Source organism: Nerophis ophidion, linkage group LG20, assembly GCF_033978795.1.
Source record: "Nerophis ophidion isolate RoL-2023_Sa linkage group LG20, RoL_Noph_v1.0, whole genome shotgun sequence".
Lineage (NCBI taxonomy): Eukaryota > Metazoa > Chordata > Actinopteri > Syngnathiformes > Syngnathidae > Nerophis > Nerophis ophidion.
The window spans coordinates 34760966-34788403 of NC_084630.1; the positions used below are offsets into that span (position 1 = coordinate 34760966).

Here is a 27438-nt window from a genome sequence, read left to right on the forward strand (position 1 = left end):
TCAGTTGAATGCACTACAAAGACAAAATATTTAATGTACAAAATCACAAACTTTTTTTTTTTTTTGCAAATAATAATTACCGTATTTCCTTGAATAGCCGCCGCTTACCAATGGCATGCAGTAAAACAATTGGGTGTGATTTAAGGATACCATCATGAAAAGCACATTTAAAAAAACTTAATAAAAAATTCTTCTGGGCCGCGGCCCGGTGGTTGAGGACCACTGCTCTACAACATGTCATCACGCACACCTTTACACCATGCTATCTGGACGCATGCATTTCGCTGCTTTTAGTATGAGATTGCAATGCATACTTGGTCAACAGCCACACCGTTTACACTAAAGGTTGTGATATAAACAACTTTAACACTCTTACTAATATGCGCCACTCTGTGAACCCACACCAAACAAGAATAACAAACATTTCTGGAGAACATCTGTGAAGTTAAGTGAATTATAGTTATTTGGCGCTTTTCTCTAGTGACTCAAAGCGCTTTAAAAGTGAAACCCAATATCTGAGTTACATTTTTAAACCAGTGTGGGTGGCACTGGGAGCAGGTGGGTAAAGTGTCTTGCCCGAGGACACAACGGCAAGGATGGCGGAACCTGCAACCCTCAAGTTGCTGACACGGCCGCTCTACCAACCGAGCTAAACCGCCCCACATATATATAAACAACTTTAACACTCTTACTAATATGCGCCACACTGTGAACCCACACCAAACAAGAATAACAAACATTTCTGGAGAACATCTGCTCTGTAACACATTATAAATGCAATATAACAACTACCCAGAATACATTGCATCCATGACTTTTACTGATTATATTATACACCCCGGCGCCCCCCAACCCCGCCCACCTCAACCACACACGGAGGGGAGGGGGGCGGGGTTTGTTGCTAACAGGGTGTATAATATAGCCCAGGGGTTGGGAACCTTTTTGGCTGAGGGAGCCATACAAGCCAAATATTTTAAAAAGTATTTCCGTGAGAGCCATATTATAATTTTTTTTAAGACTGAATACAACTAAATGCGTGAATTTTTAAGTAAGACCAACATTTTCAGAGTTTAACAAGTCTCTTATTCTTTTTAATATCATTGTTATTCTGAAGCTAACCGACGGTAAATAAAATACTTCTTACCATTAACGTGACTTCTTGAACAGGTGCGGTAGAAACCGGATGGATGGATTAAAATGCATGAGAATGTTTTGTATTTTGAACGTTAGTTTTGACACTGTGATTACCAGCGGAATTATTCATTACTTATCGTGTTAAGCAATGTCAGCTAAGATTTATCGGAGAGCCAGATGCAGTCATCAAAAGAGCCACATCTGGCTCTCGAGAGCCATAGGTTCCCTACCCCTGATATAGCCGGTAAGAAGCATGGATGCATGGCGATCTGGGTAATTATTATGTTGTGTTTATAATGTGTTACAGAGCCGATGTTCTCCAGAAATGTGTTTGGTGTGGGTTCACAGAGTGTGGCGCATATTAGTAAGAGTGTTAAAGTTGTTTTATATCACAACCATGAGTGCGATTTGTATGGCTGTGGTTTACATATAGTATAAGCAAAACAAAAAAAAACTCCTCCGCCATTTTAAAAATGACGACAGGGGTAGCTGCACTCGTGACGTCACTAATTTGACCCGGCGGTAAAAGTAAGCATGCGCTTATAAATTTGAGGAGTGAGTTTGACCCGCCATTATTTCAGGGCAGGCGCATATTACATGCCCGGCGGCTATTCAAGGAAATACTGTAACTTAGAATTTCATGGCTGCCACACGTGCCAAAGTAGTTGGGAAAGGACATGTTCACCACTGTGTTACATCACCTTTTCTTTTAAAGGCCTACTGAAACGAGATTTTCTTATTGAAACGGGGATAGCAGGTCCATTCTATGTGTCATACTTGATCATTTTGCGATATTGCCATATTTGTGCTTAAAGGATTTAGTAGAGAACATCCACGATAAAGTTCGCAACTTTTGGTCGCTGATAAAAAAGCCTTGCCTGTACCGGAAGTAGCAGACGATGTGCACGTGACGTCACGGGTTGTGGAGCTCCTCACATCTGAACATTGTTTATAATCACAGCCACCAGCAGCGAGAGCGATTCGGACCGAGAAAGCGACGATTTCACCATTCATTTGAGCGAAGATGAAAGATTTGCGGATGAGGAAAGTTAGAGTGAAGGACTAGAAAATAAAATAAATTAAAGCTGCAAGCAGCGTTGGTCGGGTCCTCCTTTGGCTGCTGCCCCCGAGACCCACGGCCGGATAAGCGTTAGAAGACACCTTGGAGCCATTTTGAGAATCTAATGCATTGTGAAAGTAATGCAGTTGTTGTATTGAAGTGAAAATATCAAACTTCCTGTTGATTTTTGCAAACGTATGTTGGTTATTAAAATGTAGGTCTAAGTGAGACCTACATAGTGTGTTTTGTTTCATGTCTGTCTAACATTCCTACCGGAAGTTACAAGCAGTTTTGTCTGTGTTTTCTTCCTAGGAGCAGTTTGTCCGTGTTGTATTCCTAGGGGGGCGGTAGAGCGCAATTTTGAGTTTTGAGGTTAGGTTTTTTCATCAGATCGCAATTTTTGCCAGACCTGATGTGTGTGCCAAGTTTGGTGAGTTTAGAAGCATTTTAAGGGGGTCAAATAACAGCTCAAAGAGGCAAAAATGACATTTTTTAGGAGACTTTGCACAGGGGTTCTTTGAAGGCGCGTAAAATCAAAACCTGAGAACTTATCAAAACTCTGTCCTATTCTTTTAATCAGAAAGGTTCAATCTCTCTTCTGTGCGAGTTTGAAGCCAAAACAACAAACGCACTCAGAGGAGATAATGTTTGAAGAAAGGTGACCGTTTTTTACAAAACTTTTGTTTTGAAGGGGGGATTGCAAACTTCCTGTTGATTTTTGTTGCGGGTTGTCAATCTATGAAATGTAGGTCTAAGCGAGACCTACATAGAGGTTTTTGTTTCATGTCTCTCCGACATTCTTACCGGAAGTTACAAGCAATTTTGTCTGTGTTTTCTTCCTAGGAGCAGTTTTTTCAGTGGTTTATTCAAAAATAGCGCTAGAGCGCAATTTTGAGTTTTGGGGTTTGGTTTTTTCATTCGATCGCAATATTCGCCAGTCCTCATGTGTGTGCCAAGTTTGGTGACTTTTGAAGCATTTTAAAGGGGTCAAATTACAGCGCAAAGAGGCAAAAATAGCATTTTTTGCAAAAATTGTATTTTGAAGGGGTTTTTGCCAACTTCTTGTAGAATTTTGCTGAAATAAGTGAGTGTATGAAAAATGGGTCTAAGTCAGACCTACATAGGAGTTTTTGTTTCATGTCGCTATGACATTCCTAACAGAAGTTACATGCAGTTTTGTCTGTAAATTTTTCCTAGGGGGCGCTAGAGCGCAATTTTCATTTTGGGGGATTGGTTGCTTAATATGTTGGGAAGGTTTGCTATACCGACGTGTGTGTCAAATTTGGTGAGTTTTGAAGCATGTTAAGGGGGTCAAATTACAGCGCGTAGGTGCGGAATAATAATAAAACACAGCAGTTTCAATAGGGTCCTTGGCCCATGGCAAAGGACCTAAATACAAAAAAAACAAAGACTATACATTGGGAGCGATTCAGATGTTATTAGACACATTTATTAGGTTAATTCTGGAAAATCCCTTATCTGAGTAAAGTTAGAGTGAAGCACTAGAAAAAAGAAAAAATTAAAGCTGCAAGCAACGATGGTCGGGCCCGCCTTTGGCTGCTGCCCCCGTGACCCAAACCCGGATAAGCGGGAGAAGCATGGATAGTAGCTACTATTATTATAGGGTATTGTGTGTAGAATTTTGAGGACAAAAAAGATTTAATTCCATTTCACATTGTCATTGTCTACTGTTGGTCCTAAGTGTCCCAATACTTTTGTCCAGTGGTAGTAGCCATCTTGAGACAACAGCAGCGCAGCAGCATCAGCGCAGTGGTTCTTTGAAGGGTCATAAAATCAAAACCGGAGCAGTAAGAGCACAACTCTTTCAATAACTTTTAATCAGAAGGGTTCAAACTCTCTCCTGTGCGAGTTTGAAGCCGAAACGACAGTCCGCTCAGAGGAGATAATGTTTGAAGAAAGGTGACGGGTTTTTACAAAACTTTTGTTTTGAAGGGGTATTTGCCAACTTCCTGTGGATTTTTGCTGAAAGATGTCAATTAGTAAAATGTAGGTCTAAGTGAGACCTACATAGAAGTTTTTGTTTCATGTGTTTCCGACATTCCTACCTGAAGTTACAAGCAGTTTTGTCTGTGTTTTCTTCCCAGGAGCATTTTTTTCTGTGTTTTATTCAAAAATTGTGCTAGAGCGCAATTTTTATGTTTTTTTTTTTTTTTTTAGATTGCAATTTTTGCCAGTCCTGATGTGTGTGCCAAGTTTGGTGAGTTTTGAAGCATTTTAAGGGGGTCAAATTATAGCGCAAAGAGACAAAAAGTGCATTTTTTTAGGCAAATTTTGCTTTGAAGGGATTTTGACAAAATTTTTGTTGATTTTTGCCCTAGAAGGTATCATTATGAAATGTAGGTCTAAGTTGGCCCTACATAGAGGTTTTCGTTTCATGTCTCTACGACATTCCTAACAGAAGTTACAAGCAGTCTTTTTTTTTTTTTTTTCCTAGGGGGCGTTAAAAAGCAATTTTAATTTTTGGGGTTTGGTTCTTTAATAGGTTGGGAAAGTTTGCCGGACCGACGTGTGTGTCAAATTTGGTGAGTTTTGAAGCATGTTAAGGGGGTCAAATTACAGTGCGTAGGTGCGGAATAATAATAAAACACAGCAGTTTCAATAGGGTCCTTGGCCCATGGCAAAGGACTCTAAATACAAAAAAAAACAAAAAAGACTATACATTGGGAGCGATTCAGATGTTATTAGACACATTTATTAGGTTAATTCTGGAAAATCCCTTATCTGAGGAAATTTAGAGTGTAGCACTAGTAAAAAGAAACAGGGGAGTGCAGTAGGAGCGATTCAGATGTTATTAGACACATTTACTAGGATAATTCTGGAAAATCCCTTATCTGCTTGTGTTAATAGTATTTTAGTGAGATTATAAAGTCATAGTTTAGCTCGGTTGGTAGAGGGGCCGTGCCAGAAACTTAAGGGTTGCAGGTTTGATCCCCGCTTGCGCCTTCCTAGTCAATGCCGTTGTGTCCTTGGGCAAGGCACTTTACCCACCTGCTCCCAGTGCCACACACACTGGTTTAATTGTAACTTAGATATTGGGTAAAGCGCTTTGAGTCACTAGAGGAAAAAGCGCTATATAAATATAATTCACTTCACTTCACCTGAAAGTCAGAGGGCTCCGGTGACCGCCAGTGTCTCTGAGAGATGCCAATGGAGGAGCCGAGATCACAGCTGCCTTTTTGACAGCTGCTGCAGGAGGACGCTAACTCCGTACATGTCTCCGGTAAGAGCCGACTTAATATCGCAATTTTCTCATCCAAAAACTTGCTGGTTGACATATGGTAGAGAAACATGTTCGCTAAAGCTTCACAACAAACAAAGAAACACCAGCTGTGTTTCGGTTGCTAAAGGCAGCTGCAATCCATTGCTTTCCACCAACAGCATTCTTCTTTGACGTCTCCATTATTAATTGAACAAATTGCAAAAGATTCAGCAACCAAGATGTCCAGAATACTGTGTAATTCTGCGATGAAAAGAGACGACTTTTAGCCGTGTGTGGTGCTGGGCTAATATGTCCGCTACAACCAATAACGTCACAAACGTTTTCAACAAGAAACTCTGTGGGAAATTTAAAATTGTAATTTAGTAAACTAAAAAGGCCGTATTGGCATGTGTTGCAATGTAAATATTTCATCATTGATATATAAACTATCAGACTGCGTGGTCGCTAGTAGTGGCTTTCAGTAACAACTCTCAAACGTTTGGGAACTGAGGAAAATAATTGTTGAAGCTTTGAAAGTGGAATTCTTTCCCATTCTTGTTTTATGTAGAGCTTCAGTCCTTCAACAGTCCGGGGTCACCGCTGTCGTATTTTAGGCTTTATAATGCGCCACACATTTTCCATGAGAGAAAAGGTCTGGACTGCAGGCGGGCCAGGAAAGTACCTGCACTTTTTTTTTTTTTTTTACAAAGCCACGCTGTTGTAACACGTGCTGAATGTGGCTTGGCATTGTCTTGCTGAAATAAGCAGGGGCGTCCATGAAAAAGACGGAGCTTAGATGGCAGCATATGTTGTTCCAAAAGCTGTATGTACCTTTCAGCATTAATGGTGCCTTCACAGATGTGTAAGTTACCCATACCTTGGGCACTAATACACCCCCATACCATCACAGATGCTGGCTTTTGAACTTTGCATTGATAACAGTGTGGGTGACACGATTTCGAATATTTCCAAATACAATTTAAAATGTGGACTCGTCAGACCACAGAACACTTTTCCACTTTGCATCAGTCCATTTTAGATGATCTCGGGCCCAGAGAAGCCGGCAGCGTTTCTGGATGTTGTTGATAAATGGCTTTCACTTTACATAGTAGAGCTTTAACTTGCACTTGCAGATGTAGCGACAAACTGTATTTAGTGACAGTGGTTTTTTGAAGTTTTCCTGAGCCCATGTGGTGATATCCTTTAGAGATTGATGTCGGTTTTTTATACAGTGCCGTCTGAGGGATGGAAGGTCACGGTCATCCAATGTTGGTTTCCGGCCATGCCGCTTACATGGAGTGATTTCTCCAGATTCTCTGAACCTTTTGATGATATTATGGAGCGTAGATGTTGAAATCCCCAAATTTCTTGCAATTGCACTTTGAGAAACGTTGTTCTTAAACTGTTTGACTATTTGCTCACGCAGTTGTGGACAGAGGGGTGTACCTCGCCCCATCCTTTCTTGTGAAAGACTGAGCATTTTTTTGGGAAGCTGTTTTTATACCCAATCATGGCACCCACCTGTTCCCAATTAGCCTGCACACCTGTGGGATGTTCCAAATAAGTGTTTGATGAGCATTCCTCAACTTGATCAGTATTTATTGCCACCTTTCCCAACTTCTTTGTCACGTGTTGCTGGCATCAAATTTAAAAAGTTAATGATTATTTGCAACAAAAATAAGTTTGAACATCAAATATGTTGTCTTTGTAGCATATTCAACTGAATATGGCTTGAAAAGGATTTGCAAATCATTGTATTCTGTTTGTATTTACATCTAACACAATTTCCCAACTCATATGGAAACGGGGTTTGTATTTCCAAACCCTGTAAATGTTTGCTTCACCATTAATTCACAAGACGAAAAAGTGTGGTAAAAAATAAAATCCATCCATGCATTTTCTACCGCTTGTCCCTTTGGGGGTCGCGGTCATTTTCCCCTAATAGATAATGACTTTCTTTCCACGTCCTCACTAATCCCCCTGCTGACGAATGGAGTTGGATAAGTGACATTCATGCGAGAGGGAGCGACGTACAATGCAAAGACACGGCTATTAAAAACATCTCTGGAGGACTTGGCCACCTGAACAAGGCGGGTGCAAATAAGGGTCGTGGCAGATCATACCGTCATTTGTCAGGACACCATCCCCGACAGGAAATGAAAAGCGTAACAAAAAGAAGACCGTCAAAGGGGGCCGCGTTACACGTGAAGGGAACATCAGTTAGCAGTTGACTGCGTCCTGTACTGTTTGCATAAAAATCCATCAACTATTGTGTGTATTTAATTAGACTGCGGCTGCAGCCAATTTGACAATTTTCAGACGAGAAACCACAGTCGTAACAGTCAGTGTCGCCATGGTAACCGTTTACACCTCACTTTCTTTGTGGAGCGTCTACTTGCTGCTCAAAGGGATTAAAGTAACTGGCAGTTACTTTAGGAGGGGTAGTTAGTGTTGGAAGGGGTTCTTCTCTGCAGTTAAAACCACACAACAACAAAGAGGCATGCCAAAAAGGAGAGATCCGAGCAATATGATTGGACGAGAGCCGAGGGAGCGGCATACAGCTGGAAGGGTCTCATTCGTCACCGTTTACCTGACACATGAAATGTGACGAATTAAGGAGGACACGCACTATCAACTTCACCCATACAAGAAACACTAAAATGTTTTGAATCCGACCAATGATATTGTGGTGGATATTATTGGTATCGGCCAACCCTCAAAACTCCAATATCGGTATCCTGTAACAACTTGTATTGGGACATCCTTAAAGGAAACACTAACATGTTTTGAATCCGACCAATGATATTGTGTTGGATAATATTGGTATCGGCCAACCATCCACACTCCAACATCGGTATCTTCTATCAAGTTGTATTGGGACATCCTTACAAGAAACACTAACATGTTTTGAATCCGACCAATGATATTGTGGTGGATAATTTGGTATCGGCCAACGCTCAAAACACCAATATCGGCATCCTCTATTATGTTGTATTGAAACACCTTTACAAGAAACACTAACATGTTTTGAATCCAACCACTGATAATGTGTTGGATAATTTGGTATCGGCCAACCATCATAACTCCAAAATATCGGCATCCTCTATCAAGTTGTATTGGGACAGCCTTACAAGAGAATCTGAGCAATGATATTGTGTTGGATAATATTGGTATCAGCCAACCATCAAAACTCCAATATCAATATCCTGTATCAAGTTGTATTGGGACACCCTTACAAGAAACACCAACATGTTTTGAATCCGACCAATGATATTGTGGTGGATAATTTGGTATCAGCCAACCCTCAAAACTCCAATATCGGCATCCTCTATTATGTTGTAATGAAACACCCTTACAAGAAACACTAACATGTTTTGGAATCTGAGCAATGATATTGTGTTGGATAATATTGGTATCGGCCAACCCTCAAAACTCCAATATCAGTATCTTCAATCAAGTTGTATTGGGACACCCTTACAAGAAACACTAACATGTTTTGAATCCGACCGATGATATTGTGGTGGATAATATTGGTATCGGCCAAAACCTCAAATTTCAATATCAGTATCCTGTATCAACTTGTATTTTTGACACCCTTACAAGAAACACTAACATGTTTTCGACCAATGATATTGTGGTGGATAATATTGGTATCGGCTAACCATCAAAACTCCAATATCGGTAGCCTCTTTCAACTTGTATCGGAACACCGTTACAAGAAACACTAACATGTTTTGAATACGACCAATGATATTGTGTTGGATAATATTGGTATCGGCCAACCCTCAAAACTCAAATTTTGGTATCCTCTATCAAGTTGTATTGGGAAAAAACTAGGAGAAACTAGGAGGAACACTAACGTGTTTTGAATCCAAACAATGATATTATGTTGGATAATATTGATATCGGCCAACCCTCAAAACTTCAATATCGGTATCGACTATCAAGTTGTATTGGGACACCCTTACAAGAAACACTAACATGTTTTGAATCAGACGGATGATATTATGTTTTGGTATCGGCCAACCCTCAAAACTCAAATTTCGGTATCCTCTATCAACTTGTATTGGGAAAAACCTAGGAGGAACACCAACGTGTTTTGAATCCAACCACTGATATTGTGTTGGATAATATTGGTATCGGCCAACCCTCAAAACTCTAATATTGGTATCCTCAATCAAGTTGTATTGGGACACCCTTACAAGAAACACTAACATGTTTTGAATCAGACCGATGATATTATGTTGGATAATATTGGTATCGGCCAACCATCAAAACTCCAACACCAGTACCTCCTATCAAGTTGGATTGGGAATCACTTGAAGAAACACAAACATGTTCTGGAATCTGACCAATGATATTATGTTGGATAATAATATTGGTATCGGCCAACCCCCAAAACTCCAATATCGGTATCCTCTATCAACCTGTATCGAAACACCCTTACAAGAAACACTAACATGTTTTGAATCCGACCCCTGATTATGTGTTGGATAATTTGGTATCGGCCAACCATCATAACTCCAAAATATTGGCATTCTCCATTAAGATGTATTGGGACACCCTTACAAGAAACACTAACTCGTTTTGAATCAGACCAATGATATTATGTTTGATAATAATTTTGGTATCGGCCAACCCTCAAAACTCCAATATCAGTATCCAGTATCATGTTGTAAAGGGACACCCTTACAAGAAACACTAACATGTTTTGAATCCGACCAATGATATTGTGTTGGATAATATTGGTATCGGCCAACCCTCAAAACTCCAATATTGGTATCGTCTATCAAGTTTTATCGGAACACCCTTACAAGAAACACTAACATGTTTTGAATCTGACCAATGATATTATGTTGGATAATAATATTGGTATCGGCCAACCCTCAAAACTCCAATATCAGTATCCTGTATCAACTTGTATTAGGACACCCTTACAAGAAAAACTAACATGTTTTGGATCAAACCACTGAAAATGTGTTGGATAATAATATTGGTATCGGCCAACCCTCAAAACTCCAATATCGGTATCCTCTATCAACTTGTATCGAAACACCCTTACAAGAGACACTAACATGTTTTGAATGACCAATGATATCATGTTGGATAATAATATTGGTATCATCCAACCCTCAAAACTCCAATATCAGTATCCTGTATCAACTTGTATCGGGACACCCTTACAAGAAACACTAACATGTTTTGAATCTGACCAATGATATTATGTTGGATAATAAAATTGGTATCGGCCAACCCTCAAAACTCTAATATTGGTATCGTCTATCAAGTTGTATTGGGAAACACTTGAAGAAACACTAACATGTTCTGGAATCTGACCGATGATATTATGTTGGATAATAATATTGGTATCGGCCAACCCTCAAAACTCCAATATCAGTATCCTGTATCAACTTGTATTTGGACACCCTTACAAGAAACACTAACATGTTTTGAATCTGACCAATGATATTGTGTAGGATAATATTGGTATCGGCCAACCCTCAAAACTCCAATATTGGTATCGTCTATCAAGTTGTATCGGAACACCCTTACAAGAAACACTAACATGTTTTGAATTCGACCAATGATATTGTGTTGGATAATAATATTGGTATCGGCCAACCCTCAAAACTCCAATATCAGTATCCTGTATCAAGTTGTATTGGGACACCCTTACAAGAAACACTAACATGTTTTGAATCCGACCAATGATATTTTGTAAAAAGATTTGTTTGTTGCCATGCCAACTCATCTTTGCGAGCGTGGAGGACAACAACAACTTACCTGAGAAGCAAGGTCAGTCGTTCATCTTTGGCTCCAAGCAGATCGCTGACGGAAAAGGCGGCGGTGCCCAGGAAGCTGCTCTGTCGAGACACAGACAAAAATGGCATTGTTTACTTCCGCAGAGGCATCAGAGACGGTTCCTCGTCTTCCTCTCTTTTTTTGACTTTTGCCAGACACGTGTCTGCTGCGGGCACCATGCCACCGCACCGCAAGTGGGTCAAGAAGAGAGACGAGAGGCTGAGCCCATCAATAACCAAGTGAGGAGTATTTGGAGGGATAGAAAAAAAATAAAAAAAGTGGATATTTGCACACTCACTGGGCCGCATAGACACCGTGAGGCTAAAAGTGTGCCAAGGACGGCGAGCCAAAGCTAACTGAGCAAGTAATTAACAGCGGATACAAAAGGTGAATCCTGGCGTCGTAGGAAGTGGAGTGGGGGGGGGAAGAAAAAAAAAAAACAGGTTTAAAGGCCTACTGAAATGAGATGTTCTTATTTAAACGGGGATAGCAGCTCCATTCTATGTGTCATACTTGATCATTTCGCCATATTGCCATATTTTTGCTGAAAGGATTTAGTAGAGAACATCCACGATAAAGTTGGCAACTTTTGGTCGCCAATAAAAAGCCTTGCCTGTACCAGAAGTAGCAGACGATGACATCACAAGTGTGAGGGCTCCTCACGTCCTCACATTGTTTATAATGGGAGCCTCCAGCAGCAATTTCCCCATCAATCTGAGCAAGGATGAAACATTTGTGGATGATGATATTCAATCAATCAATCAATGTTTACTTATATAGCCCTAAATCACGAGTGTCTCAAAGGGCTGCACAAACCACAACACAAACCACTAAGACAGGCATCGGGAACCTTTTTGACCGAGAAAGCCATGAAAGCGAAATATTTAAAAATGTATTTCTGTGAGAGCGATATCATATTTTTTTAACACTGAATATAACTAAATGCCTGCATTTTTTTTTTAGTAAGACCAACATTTTTAGAGTATTTAGAGTACTTTTTATTTTTAGAAATAACATGTTTTGGAATCCGACCAATGATATTGGGTTGGATAGTATTGGTATCGGCCAACCCTCAAAACTCCAATATGGGTATCCTCTATCAACTTGTATAGGAACATCCTTACAAGAAACACTAACATGTTTTGGAATCCGACAAATGATATTGTGGTGGATAATATTGGTATCGGCCAACCCTCAAAACTCCAATATCGGTATCCTGTATCAACTTGTATAGGAACATCCTTACAAGAAACACTAACATGTTTTGGAATCCGACCAATGATATTATGGTGGATAATATTGGTATCGGCCAACCCTCAAAACTCCAATATCGGTATCCTGTATCAACTTGTATAGGAACATCCTTACAAGAAACACTAACATGTTTTGAATCTGACCAATGATATTGTGTTGGATAATATTGGTATCGGCCAACCCTCAAAACTCCAACATTGGTATCGACTATCAAGTTGTATTGGGACACCGTTACTAGAAACACTAACATGTTTTGAATCCGACCAATGATAATGTGTTGGATAATTTTGTATCGGCCAACCATCATAATTCCAATATCGGTATCCTCTGTTAACTTGTATTGAGACATCCTTACAAGAAACACTAACATGTTTTGGAATCCGACCAATGATATTGTGTTGGATAATATTGGTATCAGCCAACCCTCAAAACTCCAATATCGGAATCCTCTATCAACTTGTATCGAAACACCTTTACAAGAAACACTAACATGTTTTGAATCCAACCAATGATATTGTGTTGGATAATTTGGTATCGGCCAACCCTCAAAGCTCCAACATTGGTATCGACTATCAAGTTGTATCGGGACACCCTTACAAGAAACACTAACATGTTTTGAATCCAACCACTGATAATATGTTGGATAATTTGGTATCGGCCAACCATCATAACTCCAAAATATCGGCATCCTCTATCAAGTTGTATCGGAACACCCTTACAAGAAACACTAACTTGTTTTGAAATCCAACCAATGATATTGTGTTGGATAATCAATCAATGTTTACTTATATTGCCCTAAATCACGAGTGTCTCAAAGGGCTGCACAAACCACAACACAAACCACTAAGACAGGCATCGGGAACCTTTTTGATTGAGAAAGCCATGAAAGCGAAATATTTAAAAATGTATTTCTGTGAGAGCGATATCATATTTTTTTAACACTGAATATAACTAAATGCGTGCATTTTTTTTTAGTAAGACCAACATTTTTAGAGTATTTAGAGTACTTTTTATTTTTAGAAATAACATGTTTTGGAATCCGACCAATGATATTGGGTTGGATAGTATTGGTATCGGCCAACCGTCAAAACTCCAATATCGGTATCCTCTATCAACTTGTATTGGGACACCCTTACAAGAAACACTAACATGTTTTGAATCTGACCAATGATATTATGTTGGATAATAATATTGGTATCGGCCAACCCTCAAAACTCCAATATCGGTATCCTCTATCAACTTGTATAGGAACATCCTTACAAGAAACACTAACATGTTTTGGAATCCGACCAATGATATTGTGTTGGATAATATTGGTATCGGCCAACCCTCAAAACTCCAATATCGGTATCCTCTATCAACTTGTATCGAAACACCTTTACAAGAAACACTAACATGTTTTCAATCCAACCAATGATATTGTGTTGGATAATTTGGTATCGGCCAACCCTCAAAACTCCAACTTTGGTATCGACTATCAAGTTGTATCGGGACACCCTTACAAGAAACACTAACATGTTTTGAATCCAACCACTGATAATATGTTGGATAATTTGGTATCGGCCAACCGTCATAACTCCAAAATATCGGCATCCTCTATCAAGTTGTATCGGAACACCCTTACTAGAAACACTAACTTGTTTTGAAATCCAACCAATGATATTATGTTGGATAATCAATCAATGTTTACTTATATAGCCCTACATCACGAGTGTCTCAAAGGGCTGCACAAACCACAACACAAACCACTAAGACAGGGGTCGGGAACCTTTTTGACTGAGAAAGCCATGAAAGCGAAATATTTAAAAATGTATTTCTGTGAGAGCGATATCATATTTTTTTAACACTGAATATAACTAAATGCCTGCATCTTTTTTTTAGTAAGACCAACATTTTTAGAGTATTTAGAGTACTTTTTATTTTTAGAAATAACATGTTTTGGAATCCGCTGAATGATATTGGGTTGGATAGGATTGGTATCGGCCAACCCTCAAAACTCCAATATCGGTATCCTCTATCAACTTGTATAGGAACATCCTTACAAGAAACACTAACATGTTTTGGAATCCGACAAATGATATTGTGGTGGATAATATTGGTATCAGCCAACCCTCAAAACTCCAATATCGGTATCCTGTATCAACTTGTATAGGAACATCCTTACAAGAAACACTAACATGTTTTGGAATCCGACCAATGATATTATGGTGGATAAGATTGGTATCGGCCAACCCTCAAAATTCCAATATCGGTATCCTCTATTAACTTGTATTGGGACACCCTTACAAGAAACACTAACGTGTTTTGAATCCGACCAATGATATTGTGGTGGATAATATTGGTATCGGCCAGCCCTCAAAACTCCAACATTGGTATCGACTATCAAGTTGTATTGGGACACCGTTACTAGAAACACTAACATGTTTTGAATCCGACCACTGATAATGTGTTGGATAATTTTGTATCGGCCAACCATCATAATTCCAATATCGGTATCCTCTATTAACTTGTATTGGGACACCCTTACAAGAAACACTGACATGTTTTGGAATCCGACCAATGATATTGTGTTGGATAATATTGGTATCAGCCAACCCTCAAAACTCCAATATCGGTATCCTCTATCAACTTGTATCGAAACACCTTTACAAGAAACACTAACATGTTTTGAATCCAACCACTGATAATGTGTTGGATATTTTGGTATCGACCAACCCTCAAAACTCCAACATTGATATCGACTATCAAGTTGTATCGGGACACCCTTACAAGAAACACTAACATGTTTTGAATCCAACCACTGATAATATGTTGGATAATTTGGTATCGGCCAACCCTCATAACTCCAAAATATCGGCATCCTCTATCAAGTTGTATCGGAACACCCTTACAAGAAACACTAACTTGTTTTGAAATCCAACCAATGATATTGTGTTGGATAATCAATCAATGTTTACTTATATAGCCCTAAATCACGAGTGTCTCAAAGGGCTGCACAAACCACAACACAAACCACTAAGACAGGGGTCGGGAACCTTTTTGACTGAGAAAGCCATGAAAGCGAAATATTTAAAAATGTATTTCTGTGAGAGCGATACCATATTTTTTTTAACACTGAATCTAACTAAATGCCTGCATTTTTTTTTTAGTAAGACCAACATTTTTAGAGTATTTAGAGTACTTTTTATTTTTAGAAATAACATGTTTTGGAATCCGACCAATGATATTGGGTTGGATAGGATTGGTATAGGCCAACCGTCAAAACTCCAATATCGGTATCCTCTATCAACTTGTAATGGGACACCCTTACAAGAAACACTAACATGTTTTGAATCTGACCAATGATATTATGTTGGATAATAATATTGGTATCAGCCAATCCTCAAAACTCCAATATCAGTATCCTGTATCAACTTGTTTTGGGACACCCTTACAAGAAACACTAACATGTTTTGAATCTGACCAATGATATTATGTTGGATAATAATATTGGTATCGGCCAACCCTCAAAACTCCAATATCGGTATCCTCTATCAACTTGTATAGGAACACCCTTACAAGAAACACTAACATGTTTTGGAATCTGACCAATGATATTGTGTTGGATAATATTGGTATCGGCCAACCCGCAAAACTCCAATATCGGTATCCTCTATCAACTTGTATCGAAACACCTTTACAAGAAACACTAACATGTTTTGAATCCAACCACTGATAATGTGTTGGATATTTTGGTATCGACCAACCCTCAAAACTCCAACATTGATATCGACTATCAAGTTGTATCGGGACACCCTTACAAGAAACACTAACATGTTTTGAATCCAACCACTGATAATGTGTTGGATAATTTGGTATCGGCCAACCATCATAATTCCAATATCGGTATCCTCTATTAACTTGTATTGAGACATCCTTACAAGAAACACTAACATGTTTTGGAATCCGACCAATGATATTGTGTTGGATAATATTGGTATCAGCCAACCCTCAAAACTCCAATATCGGTATCCTCTATCAACTTGTATCGAAACACCTTTACAAGAAACACTAACATGTTTTGAATCCAACCAATGATATTGTGTTGGATAATTTGGTATCGGCCAACCCTCAAAACTCCAACATTGGTATCGACTATCAAGTTGTATTGCGACACCCTTACAAGAAACACTAACATGTTTTGAATCCAACCACTGATAATATGTTGGATAATTTGGTATCGGCCAACCATCATAACTCCAAAATATCGGCATCCTCTATCAAGTTGTATCGGAACACCCTTACAAGAAACACTAACTTGTTTTGAAATCCAACCAATGATATTGTGTTGGATAATCAATCAATGTTTACTTATATAGCCCTAAATCACGAGTGTCTCAAAGGGCTGCACAAACCACAACACAAACCACTAAGACAGGGGTCGGGAACCTTTTTGACTGAGAAAGCCATGAAAGCGAAATATTTAAAAATGTATTTCTGTGAGAGCGATATCATATTTTTTTAACACTGAATCTAACTAAATGCCTGCATTTTTTTTAGTAAGACCAACATTTTTAGTACTTTTTATTTTTTAATAATTTTGTTATTCTGAAGCTAACCACAATTAAATAAAATACTTCTTACCATGAATGCGACTTCTTAAACATATTTTGACACTGTGACTACCAGCATAGTTAGGTTGGTAGGTAGGTTTTGTTATTGGCCAAGTACTACAAAACTTTGTTGATGTACTGATTGATTTGATCAGACAAACAAACGGTGTTTAGGGTCACAGAACAGCTATGACAAAAAACTCAAGAGCAAAGCATATATACGTATCACAACATACAATTCCAGACTTGCAACAGAGGGGAGGGAGTGGGGGCTACGGTGGCGGGCTGCAGCTCTTCAGGCACTGCCCAGCCGTCCATCACCCCTAAAGGATTCGCGTCGAGGGCGTTGGATGAATTATTCATTACTTATCGTGTTAAGCAATGTCAGCTAAGATTTATCTTGAGAGCCAGATGCAGTCATCAAAAGAGCCACATCTGGCTCTAGAGCCATAGGTTCCCTACCCCTGCACTAAGACATCCTCGGTAGGCCCACATAAGGGCAAGGAAAACTCACACCCAGTGGGACGTCGGTGACAATGATGACTATGAGAACCTTGGAGAGGACGAAAGCAATGGATGTCGAGCGGGTCTAACATGATACTGTGAAAGTTCAATCCATAATGGATCCAACACAGCCGCGAGAGTCCAGTCCAAAGCGTATCCAACACAGCAGCGAGAGTCCCGCCCACAGCGGAGCCAACAGGAAACCATCTCAAGCGGAGGCGGATCAGCAGCGCAGGGTTGTCCCAAGCCGATACACAGGCGAGCGGTCCATCCTGGGTCCCGACTGTGGACCATCGGACCGGACCCCCTCCACAAGGGAGAGTGGGACATAGGAGAAAAAGAAAAGAAACGGCAGATCAACTGGTCTAAAAAGGGAGTCTATTGATATATTGATAGCCAATGTCTAGAAAAATAAAAAATAAAAATAAATTAAAGCGGCAAGCAGCGTTGGTTGGGCCCGCCTTTGGCTGCTGCCCCCGCGACCTAAACCCGGATAAGCGGTAGAAGCATGGATAGTAGCTACTATTATTATAGGATATTGTGTGTAGAATTTTGAGGACAAAAAAGATTTATTCCATTTCACATTGTCATTGTCTACTGTTAGTCCTAAGTGTCCCAATACTTTTGTCCAGTGGTAGTAGCCATCTTGAGACAACAGCAGCGCATCAGCATCAGCACAGTGGTTCTTTGAATGGTCATAAAATCAAAACCGGAGAACTTATCAAAACTCTTTCGATAACTTTAAATCAGAAGGGTTCAAACTCTCTCCTGTGCGAGTTTGAAGCCGAAACGACAAACGCCCTGAGAGAAGATAATGTTTGAAGACAGGTGACGGGTTTTTACAAAACTTTTGTTTTGAAGGGGTAACTGCGTTGATTTTTGCTGAAGGATGTCAATTATTAAAATGTAGGTCTAAGTGAGACCTACATAGAGGTTTTTGTTTCATGTCTTTCCGGCATTCCTACCGGAAGTTACAAGTAGTTTTGTCTGTATTTTCTCCCTAAGAGCAGTTTTTTCTGTGTTTTATTCAAAAATTGCGCTGTGGGAGTCCTTTTGCAATGGGCCATGCGGGCCCTAATAAATAAAAAAGGCGATTGCATTGGGACGGATTAAGATGTTTTTAGACACATTTACTAAGATAATTCTGGGAAATCCCTTATCTTTCTATTGTGTTGCCAGTGTTTTAGCTAGTTAAATAGTACCTGATAGTCGGAGGGGTGTGTCCACGGGTGTCTTGAGGCCAGTGTCTGAGGGGAAGTCACGGCAGATACAAGGACGTCGCAAACTCCACAGATCTCAGGTAAAAGGCGACTTTTTAACACAATTTTCTCACCGAAACCTGCCGGTTGACAAGTGGTCGGGATCCAAGTCCGCTTGACCGCTCTGATCCATAGTAAAGCTTCACCTCCGGGAATTTTAAACAAGGAATCACCGTGTGTTCGTGTGGCTAAAGGCTAAAGCTTCCCGACTCCATCTTTCTACTTTGACGTCTCCATTATTAGTTGAACAAATTGCAAAAGATTCAGCAAGACAGATGTGCAGAATACTGTTTAATTGCACGATGAAAAGAGACGACTTTTAGCCACAAGTGGTGCTGCACTAATATTTCCTGATAGTCCGTGACGTCACGCGCACGCGTCATCATTCCGCGACGTTTTCAACAAGGAACTCCACGGAAAATTAAAAATTGCAGTTTAGTAAACTAAAGCGGCCGTATTGGCATGTGTTGCAATGTTAATATTTCATCATTGATATATAAACTATCAGACTGCGTGGTCGCTAGTAGTGGCTTTCAGTAGGCCTTTAAATTCAAGCAGTTTTCTCGCAAGATTTAGTGAGAAATGACTGCGACTTTCTGAAATGTTTATTTTGGTGGGACTTGAGCCCAGGCAAAGCTCCTCCTTTGATTGTGCAATTTGGCTAACAATGACTCTAATTGCAAATAACCCGCTGTTCTGTTTTTCCAATTAATTAAAGCTAACGCTGCAGCCTCCCAGGCCAATTAAAAACAAATTAATTGGTAATTAATCGAACGGTTGTAGCTCCGGAGGAGTCCCGCTCCAGACAAAAGGAAGTGATAAAAACTTGTAAAACTTGGAAAGAACTTGTTTACCTTGCAGGCTAAGGAACGTGGCGTCGATCGTGTGAGCCGGGTGAAAGCCCGTAGGAATTGTGGGTAAATGCCGTTTGTGCGGGAACCGAAATGGTCGATAGGCGAGGATGAGTGGAGCGTGGGGATGTTGCAACGGTTCAAATCGGACGAGAAAATAAGGATATGAAGAGGTTTCTACAAACCCCGTTTCCATATGAGTTGGGAAATTGTGTAAGATGTAAATGTAGTGGGGCAAAAAAGTATTCAGTCAGCCAGCGATTGTGCAAGTTCTCCCGCTTCAAATGATGACAGAGGTCTGTAATTTTCATCATAGGTACACTTCAACTGTGAGGGACAGAATGTGGAAAAAAAATCCAGGAATTCACATTGTAGGAATTTTAAAGAATTTATTTGTAATATATGGTGGAAAATAAGTATTTGGTCAACCATTCATGGAAGGATTTGGCTGAAAATCTCACGATACATGGCCCCATTCATTCTTTCCTTAACACGGATCAATCGTCCTGTCCCCTTCGCAGAAAAACAGCCCCAAAGCATGAAGTTTCCACCCCCATGCTTCACAGTAGGTATGGTGTTCTTGGGATGCAACTCAGTATTCTTCTTCCTCCAAACACGACGAGTTGAGTTTATACCAAAAAGTTATATTTTGCTTTCATCTGACCACATGACATTCTCCCAATCCTCTGCTGTATCATCCATGTATCCATTTTGGTATAAACTCAACTCGTGGTGTTTGGAGGAAGAAGAATACTGAGTTGCATCCCAAGAACACCATACCTACTGTGAAGCATGGGGGTGGAAACATCATGCTTTGGGGCTGTTTTTCTGCTAAGGGGACAGGACGATTGATCCGTGTTAAGGAAAGAATGAATGGGGCCATGTATCGTGAGATTTTGAGCCAAAACCTCCTTCTATCTGTGAGAGCTTTGAAATGTTGACCAAATACTTATTTTCCAGCATAATTTACAAATAAATTCTTTAAAATTCCTAAAATGTGAATTCCTGAATTTTTTTTTCCACATTCTGTCTCTCACAGTTGAAGTGTACCTATGATGAAAATTACAGACCTCTGTCATCATTTTAAGTGGGAGAACTTGCACAATCGCTGGCTGACTAAATACTTTTTTGCCCCACTGTATAAACGGAATACAATGATTTGCAAATCTTTTTCAACCCATATTCAGTTGAATATGCTACAAAGACAACATATTTGATGTTCAAACTGATAAACCTTTTTTTTTTTTTTGCAAATATAAATTAACTTAAGAATTTGATGCCATCAACACAAAGTTGGGAAAGGTGGCAATAAATACTGATAAAGTTGAGGAATGCTCATCAAACACTTATTTGGAACATCCCACAGGTGTGCAGGCTAATTGGGAACAGGTGGGTGCCATGATTGGGTATAAAAGCAGCTTCCGTGAAATGCTAAGTAATTCACAAACAAGGATGGGGTGAGGGTCATTAATTTGTAAGCAAATTGTCGAAAAGTTTTAGAACAACATTTCTCAATGAGCTATTGCAAGGAATTTTACCATCTATGGTCCGTAAAATTATCAAAAGGTTCAGAGAATCTGGAAAAATCACTGCACGTAAGCGATGATATTACGGAATTTTTGATCCCTCAGGCGGTATTGTATCAAAAACCGACATCGGTGTGTATAGGATATCACAACATGGGCTCAGGAACACTTAATAAAACCACTGTCAGTAACTACAGTTGGTCGCTACATCTGTAAGTGCAAGTTAAAACTCTACTATGCAAAGCGAAAGCCATTTATCAACAACACCCAGGAACGCCGCCGGCTTCGCTGGGCCCGAGCTCATCTAAGATGGACTGATGCAAAGTGGAAAAGTGTTCTGACAAGTCCACATTTCAAATTATATTTGGAAACTGTGGACGTGGTGTCCTCCGGAACAAAGAGGAAAATGACCATCCGGATTGTTATAGGAGCAAAGTTGAAAAGCCAGCATGTGTGATGGTATGGGGGTGTATTAGTGCCCAAGGCATGGGTAACTTACACATCTGTGAAGGCACCATTAATGCTGAATGGTCCATACAGGTTTTGGAGCAACATATGTTGTCATCCAAGCAACGTTATCATGGACGCCCGTGCTTATTTTAACAAGACAATGCCAAGCCACGTCTTACAACAGCGTGGTTTCGTAGTAAAGGAGTGCGGGTACTTTCCTGGCCCGTCTGCAGTCCAGACCTGTCTCCCATGGAAAATGTGTGGCACATGAGGGAACGTAAAATACGACAGCGGAGACCCCGGACTGTTGAACAACTAAAGTTCGACATAAAAAAAAAGAATGGGAAAGAATTCCGCTTTCAAAGCTTCAACATTTAGTTTTTCATCAGTTCCCAAACGAGTGTTGTTAAAAGAAAAGGTGATGTAACACAGTGGTGAACATGCCCTTTCCCAACTACTTTGGCACGTGTTTTCTGCCATGAAATTCTAAGTTAGTTATTTGCAAAAAAAAAAAAAAAAAAAAAGTTTATGAGTTCGAACATCAAATATCTTGTCTTTGTAGTGCTTTCAATTGAATATGGGTTGAAAAGGTACACACACACACACACACATACATATATATATATATATATATATATATATATATATATATAGTAATTTTTTTTAAATTCAATTTTGGCCAAAGGGGACACATTTCTTACACACACTTCTTATTACGTATGTTGACCAAAGGGGGAGCACTTTTAAAACAGACACAAAGTCAATTTGAAAACTCCCTCCTTTTTGGGTCCACCTTCAGTTTAATACATTTCACCACCAGGGGTGCTAATGAGACATTCTCTATTAGATGCAATGTTTTTCTGTATTGGGACCACGATTTGTCCACCGGTCCTCTTATGGACGGTACTTTTCCTTGTTGTCTCAAGAAGAATAGAAATACAAACACACACACACACACACACACACACACACACACACACACACACACACACACACACACACACACACACACACACACACACACACACACACACACACAATTCCACTTGTGTGGATGGAGATCATTTTAACCCCAAATATGCGTTTTTGAAACTCTCCATGTTGTAGTGGACATGGCCTAAGAGCCGGTCGGTCACATCGCAGTGCAAGGACCAGAATCAACCCCCCCCCCCCCCCCCCCCCCAAAAAAAAAAAAACTGAATAGAATTTGGCTCCCTCCACATTGGACAATGAAGCTTATTTTTTTCCTGCTCTTGCTCCCTTCTTCCATGTAAAGTTATTTTGAAGTGACTGTTTGTCTACTTTAAAATCTCGAATCAGCATCCTTGATTTGTCTACGCTGCCTCCATACTATCTCAATCTCTGCATCAGTTAAAAAAAAAAAAAAAAGGCCATCCTGCCTACTGACCTTTTCTTTCAATCATTTCCACCCACAGCTTTTTCCTGCTGCCCCTCCACAAATCCTCACACGCTTCAGGCCCGAAAAAAAAAATGCACTCAGTGACGTGTCCACACAAAGACAAAAAGGTCAGAAATAACACGTTTTGGAATCCGACCAATGATATTGGGTTGGATAGTATTGGTATCGGCCAACGCTCAAAATTCCAATATCTGTATCCTCTATTAACTTTCATTGGGACACCCTTACAAGAAACACTAACGTGTTTTGAATCCGACCAATGATATTGTGTTGGATAATATCGGTATCGGCCAACCCTCAAAACTCAAAAATCGGTATCCTCTATAAACTTGTATGGGAACATCCTTACAAGAAACACTAACATGTTTTGGAATCCGACCAATGATATTGTGTTGGATAATATTGGTATCGGCCAACCCTCAAAACTCCAATATCGGTATCCTCAATCAACTTGTATCGAAACACCTTTACAAGAAACACGAACATGTTTTGAATCCAACCACTGATAATGTGTTGGATAATTTGGTATCGGCCAACCCTCAAAACTCCAACATTGGTATTGACTATGAAGTTGTATTGGGACACCCTTACAAGAAACACTAACGTGTTTTGAATCCGACCAATGATATTGTGTTGGATAATATTGGTATCGGCCAACCCTCAAAACTCCAATATCGGTATCCTCTATCAACTTGTATAGGAACATCCTTACAAGAAACACTAACATGTTTTGAATCCGACCAATGATATTGTGTTGGATAATATTGGTGTCGGCCAACCCTCAAAACTCCAACATTGGTATCGACTATCAACTTGTATAGGGACACCCTTACAAGAAACACTAACGTGTTTTGAATCCGACCAATGATATTGTGTTGGATAATATTGGTATCGGCCAACCCTCAAAACTCCAATATCGGTATCCTCTATCAACTTGTATAGGAACATCCTTACAAGAAACACTAACATGTTTTGAATCCGACCAATGATATTGTGTTGGATAATATTGGTATCGGCCAACCCTCAAAACTCCAATATCGGTATCCTCTATCAACTTGTATAGGAACATCCTTACAAGAAACACTAACATGTTTTGAATCCGACCAATGATATTGTGTTGGATAATATTGGTATCGGCCAACCCTCAAAACTCCAATATCGGTATCCTCTATCAACTTGTATAGGAACATCCTTACAAGAAACACTAACATGTTTTGGAATCCGACCAATGATATTGTGTTGGATAATATTGGTATCGGCCAACCTTCAAAACTCCAATATCGGTATCCTCAATCAACTTGTATCGAAACACCTTTACAAGAAACACGAACATGTTTTGAATCCAACCACTGATAATGTGTTGGATAATTTGGTATCGGCCAACCCTCAAAACTCCAAAATCGGTATCCTCTATCAACTTGTATAGGAACATCCTTACAAGAAACACTAACATGTTTTGGAATCCGACCAATGATATTGTGTTGGATAATATCGGTATCGGCCAACCCTCAAAACTCAAAAATCGGTATCCTCTATCAACTTGTATAGGAACATCCTTACAAGAAACACTAACATGTTTTGGAATCCGACCAATGATATTGTGTTGGATAATATTGGTATCGGCCAACCTTCAAAACTCCAATATCGGTATCCTCAATCAACTTGTATCGAAACACCTTTACAAGAAACACGAACATGTTTTGAATCCAACCACTGATAATGTGTTGGATAATTTGGTATCGGCCAACCCTCAAAACTCCAACATTGGTATCGACTATCAAGTTGTATTGGGACACCCTTACAAGAAACACTAACGTGTTTTGAATCCGACCAATGATATTGTGTTGGATAATATTGGTATCGGCCAACCCTCAAAACTCCAATATCGGTATCCTCTATCAACTTGTATAGGAACATCCTTACAAGAAACACTAACATGTTTTGGAATCCGACCAATGATATTGTGTTGGATAATATTGGTGTCGGCCAACCCTCAAAACTCCAACATAGGTATCGACTATCAAGTTGTATTGGGACACCCTTACAAGAAACACTAACGTGTTTTGAATCCGACCAATGATATTGTGTTGGATAATATTGGTATCGGCCAACCCTCAAAACTCAAAAATCGGTATCCTCTATAAACTTGTATGGGAACATCCTTACAAGAAACACTAACATGTTTTGGAATCCGACCAATGATATTGTGTTGGATAATATTGGTATCGGCCAACCCTCAAAACTCCAATATCAGTATCCTCTATCAACTTGTATAGGAACATCCTTACAAGAAACACTAACATGTTTTGGAATCCGACCAATGATATTGTGTTGGATAATATTGGTATCGGCCAACCCTCAAAACTCCAATATCAGTATCCTCTATCAACTTGTATAGGAACATCCTTACAAGAAACACTAACATGTTTTGGAATCCGACCAATGATATTGTGTTGGATAATATTGGTATCAGCCAACCCTCAAAACTCCAATATCGGTATCCTCAATCAACTTGTATCGAAACACCTTTACAAGAAACACGAACATGTTTTGAATCCAACCACTGATAATGTGTTGGATAATTTGGTATCGGCCAACCCTCAAAACTCCAACATTGGTATTGACTATGAAGTTGTATTGGGACACCCTTACAAGAAACACTAACGTGTTTTGAATCCGACCAATGATATTGTGTTGGATAATATTGGTATCGGCCAACCCTCAAAACTCCAATATCGGTATCCTCTATCAACTTGTATAGGAACATCCTTACAAGAAACACTAACATGTTTTGAATCCGACCAATGATATTGTGTTGGATAATATTGGTGTCGGCCAACCCTCAAAACTCCAACATAGGTATCGACTATCAAGTTGTATTGGGACACCCTTACAAGAAACACTAACGTGTTTTGAATCCGACCAATGATATTGTGTTGGATAATATTGGTATCGGCCAACCCTCAAAACTCCAATATCGGTATCCTCTATCAACTTGTATAGGAACATCCTTACAAGAAACACTAACATGTTTTGAATCCGACCAATGATATTGTGTTGGATAATATTGGTATCGGCCAACCCTCAAAACTCCAATATCGGTATCCTCTATCAACTTGTATAGGAACATCCTTACAAGAAACACTAACATGTTTTGAATCCGACCAATGATATTGTGTTGGATAATATTGGTATCGGCCAACCCTCAAAACTCCAATATCGGTATCCTCTATCAACTTGTATAGGAACATCCTTACAAGAAACACTAACATGTTTTGGAATCCGACCAATGATATTGTGTTGGATAATATTGGTATCGGCCAACCTTCAAAACTCCAATATCGGTATCCTCAATCAACTTGTATCGAAACACCTTTACAAGAAACACGAACATGTTTTGAATCCAACCACTGATAATGTGTTGGATAATTTGGTATCGGCCAACCCTCAAAACTCCAAAATCGGTATCCTCTATCAACTTGTATAGGAACATCCTTACAAGAAACACTAACATGTTTTGGAATCCGACCAATGATATTGTGTTGGATAATATCGGTATCGGCCAACCCTCAAAACTCAAAAATCGGTATCCTCTATCAACTTGTATAGGAACATCCTTACAAGAAACACTAACATGTTTTGGAATCCGACCAATGATATTGTGTTGGATAATATTGGTATCGGCCAACCTTCAAAACTCCAATATCGGTATCCTCAATCAACTTGTATCGAAACACCTTTACAAGAAACACGAACATGTTTTGAATCCAACCACTGATAATGTGTTGGATAATTTGGTATCGGCCAACCCTCAAAACTCCAACATTGGTATCGACTATCAAGTTGTATTGGGACACCCTTACAAGAAACACTAACGTGTTTTGAATCCGACCAATGATATTGTGTTGGATAATATTGGTATCGGCCAACCCTCAAAACTCCAATATCGGTATCCTCTATCAACTTGTATAGGAACATCCTTACAAGAAACACTAACATGTTTTGGAATCCGACCAATGATATTGTGTTGGATAATATTGGTATCGGCCAACCCTCAAAACTCCAATATCGGTATCCTCTATCAACTTGTATCGAAACACCTTTACAAGAAACACGAACATGTTTTGAATCCAACCACTGATAATGTGTTGGATAATTTGGTATCGGCCAACCCTCAAAACTCCAAAATCGGTATCCTCTATCAACTTGTATAGGAACATCCTTACAAGAAACACTAACATGTTTTGAATCCGACCAATGATATTGTGTTGGATAATATTGGTATCGGCCAACCCTCAAAACTCCAATATCGGTATCCTCAATCAACTTGTATCGAAACACCTTTACAAGAAACACGAACATGTTT

The 27438-nt window shown here is 39.5% G+C and overlaps 1 protein-coding gene across 6 annotated transcripts in view; it reads right to left on the reverse strand.

The window, feature by feature from the left end:
- inpp4b (inositol polyphosphate-4-phosphatase type II B) overlaps positions 1-27438 on the reverse strand; it is a 469469-nt gene that overhangs the window by 273862 nt on the left and 168169 nt on the right. For all 6 annotated transcript variants that reach the window (XM_061881071.1, XM_061881076.1, XM_061881074.1 and 3 more), the window contains one exon: positions 11199-11278. In XM_061881071.1, the coding sequence (XP_061737055.1) occupies positions 11199-11278 (80 nt within the window). The remainder of the gene's footprint in view (positions 1-11198; positions 11279-27438) is intronic.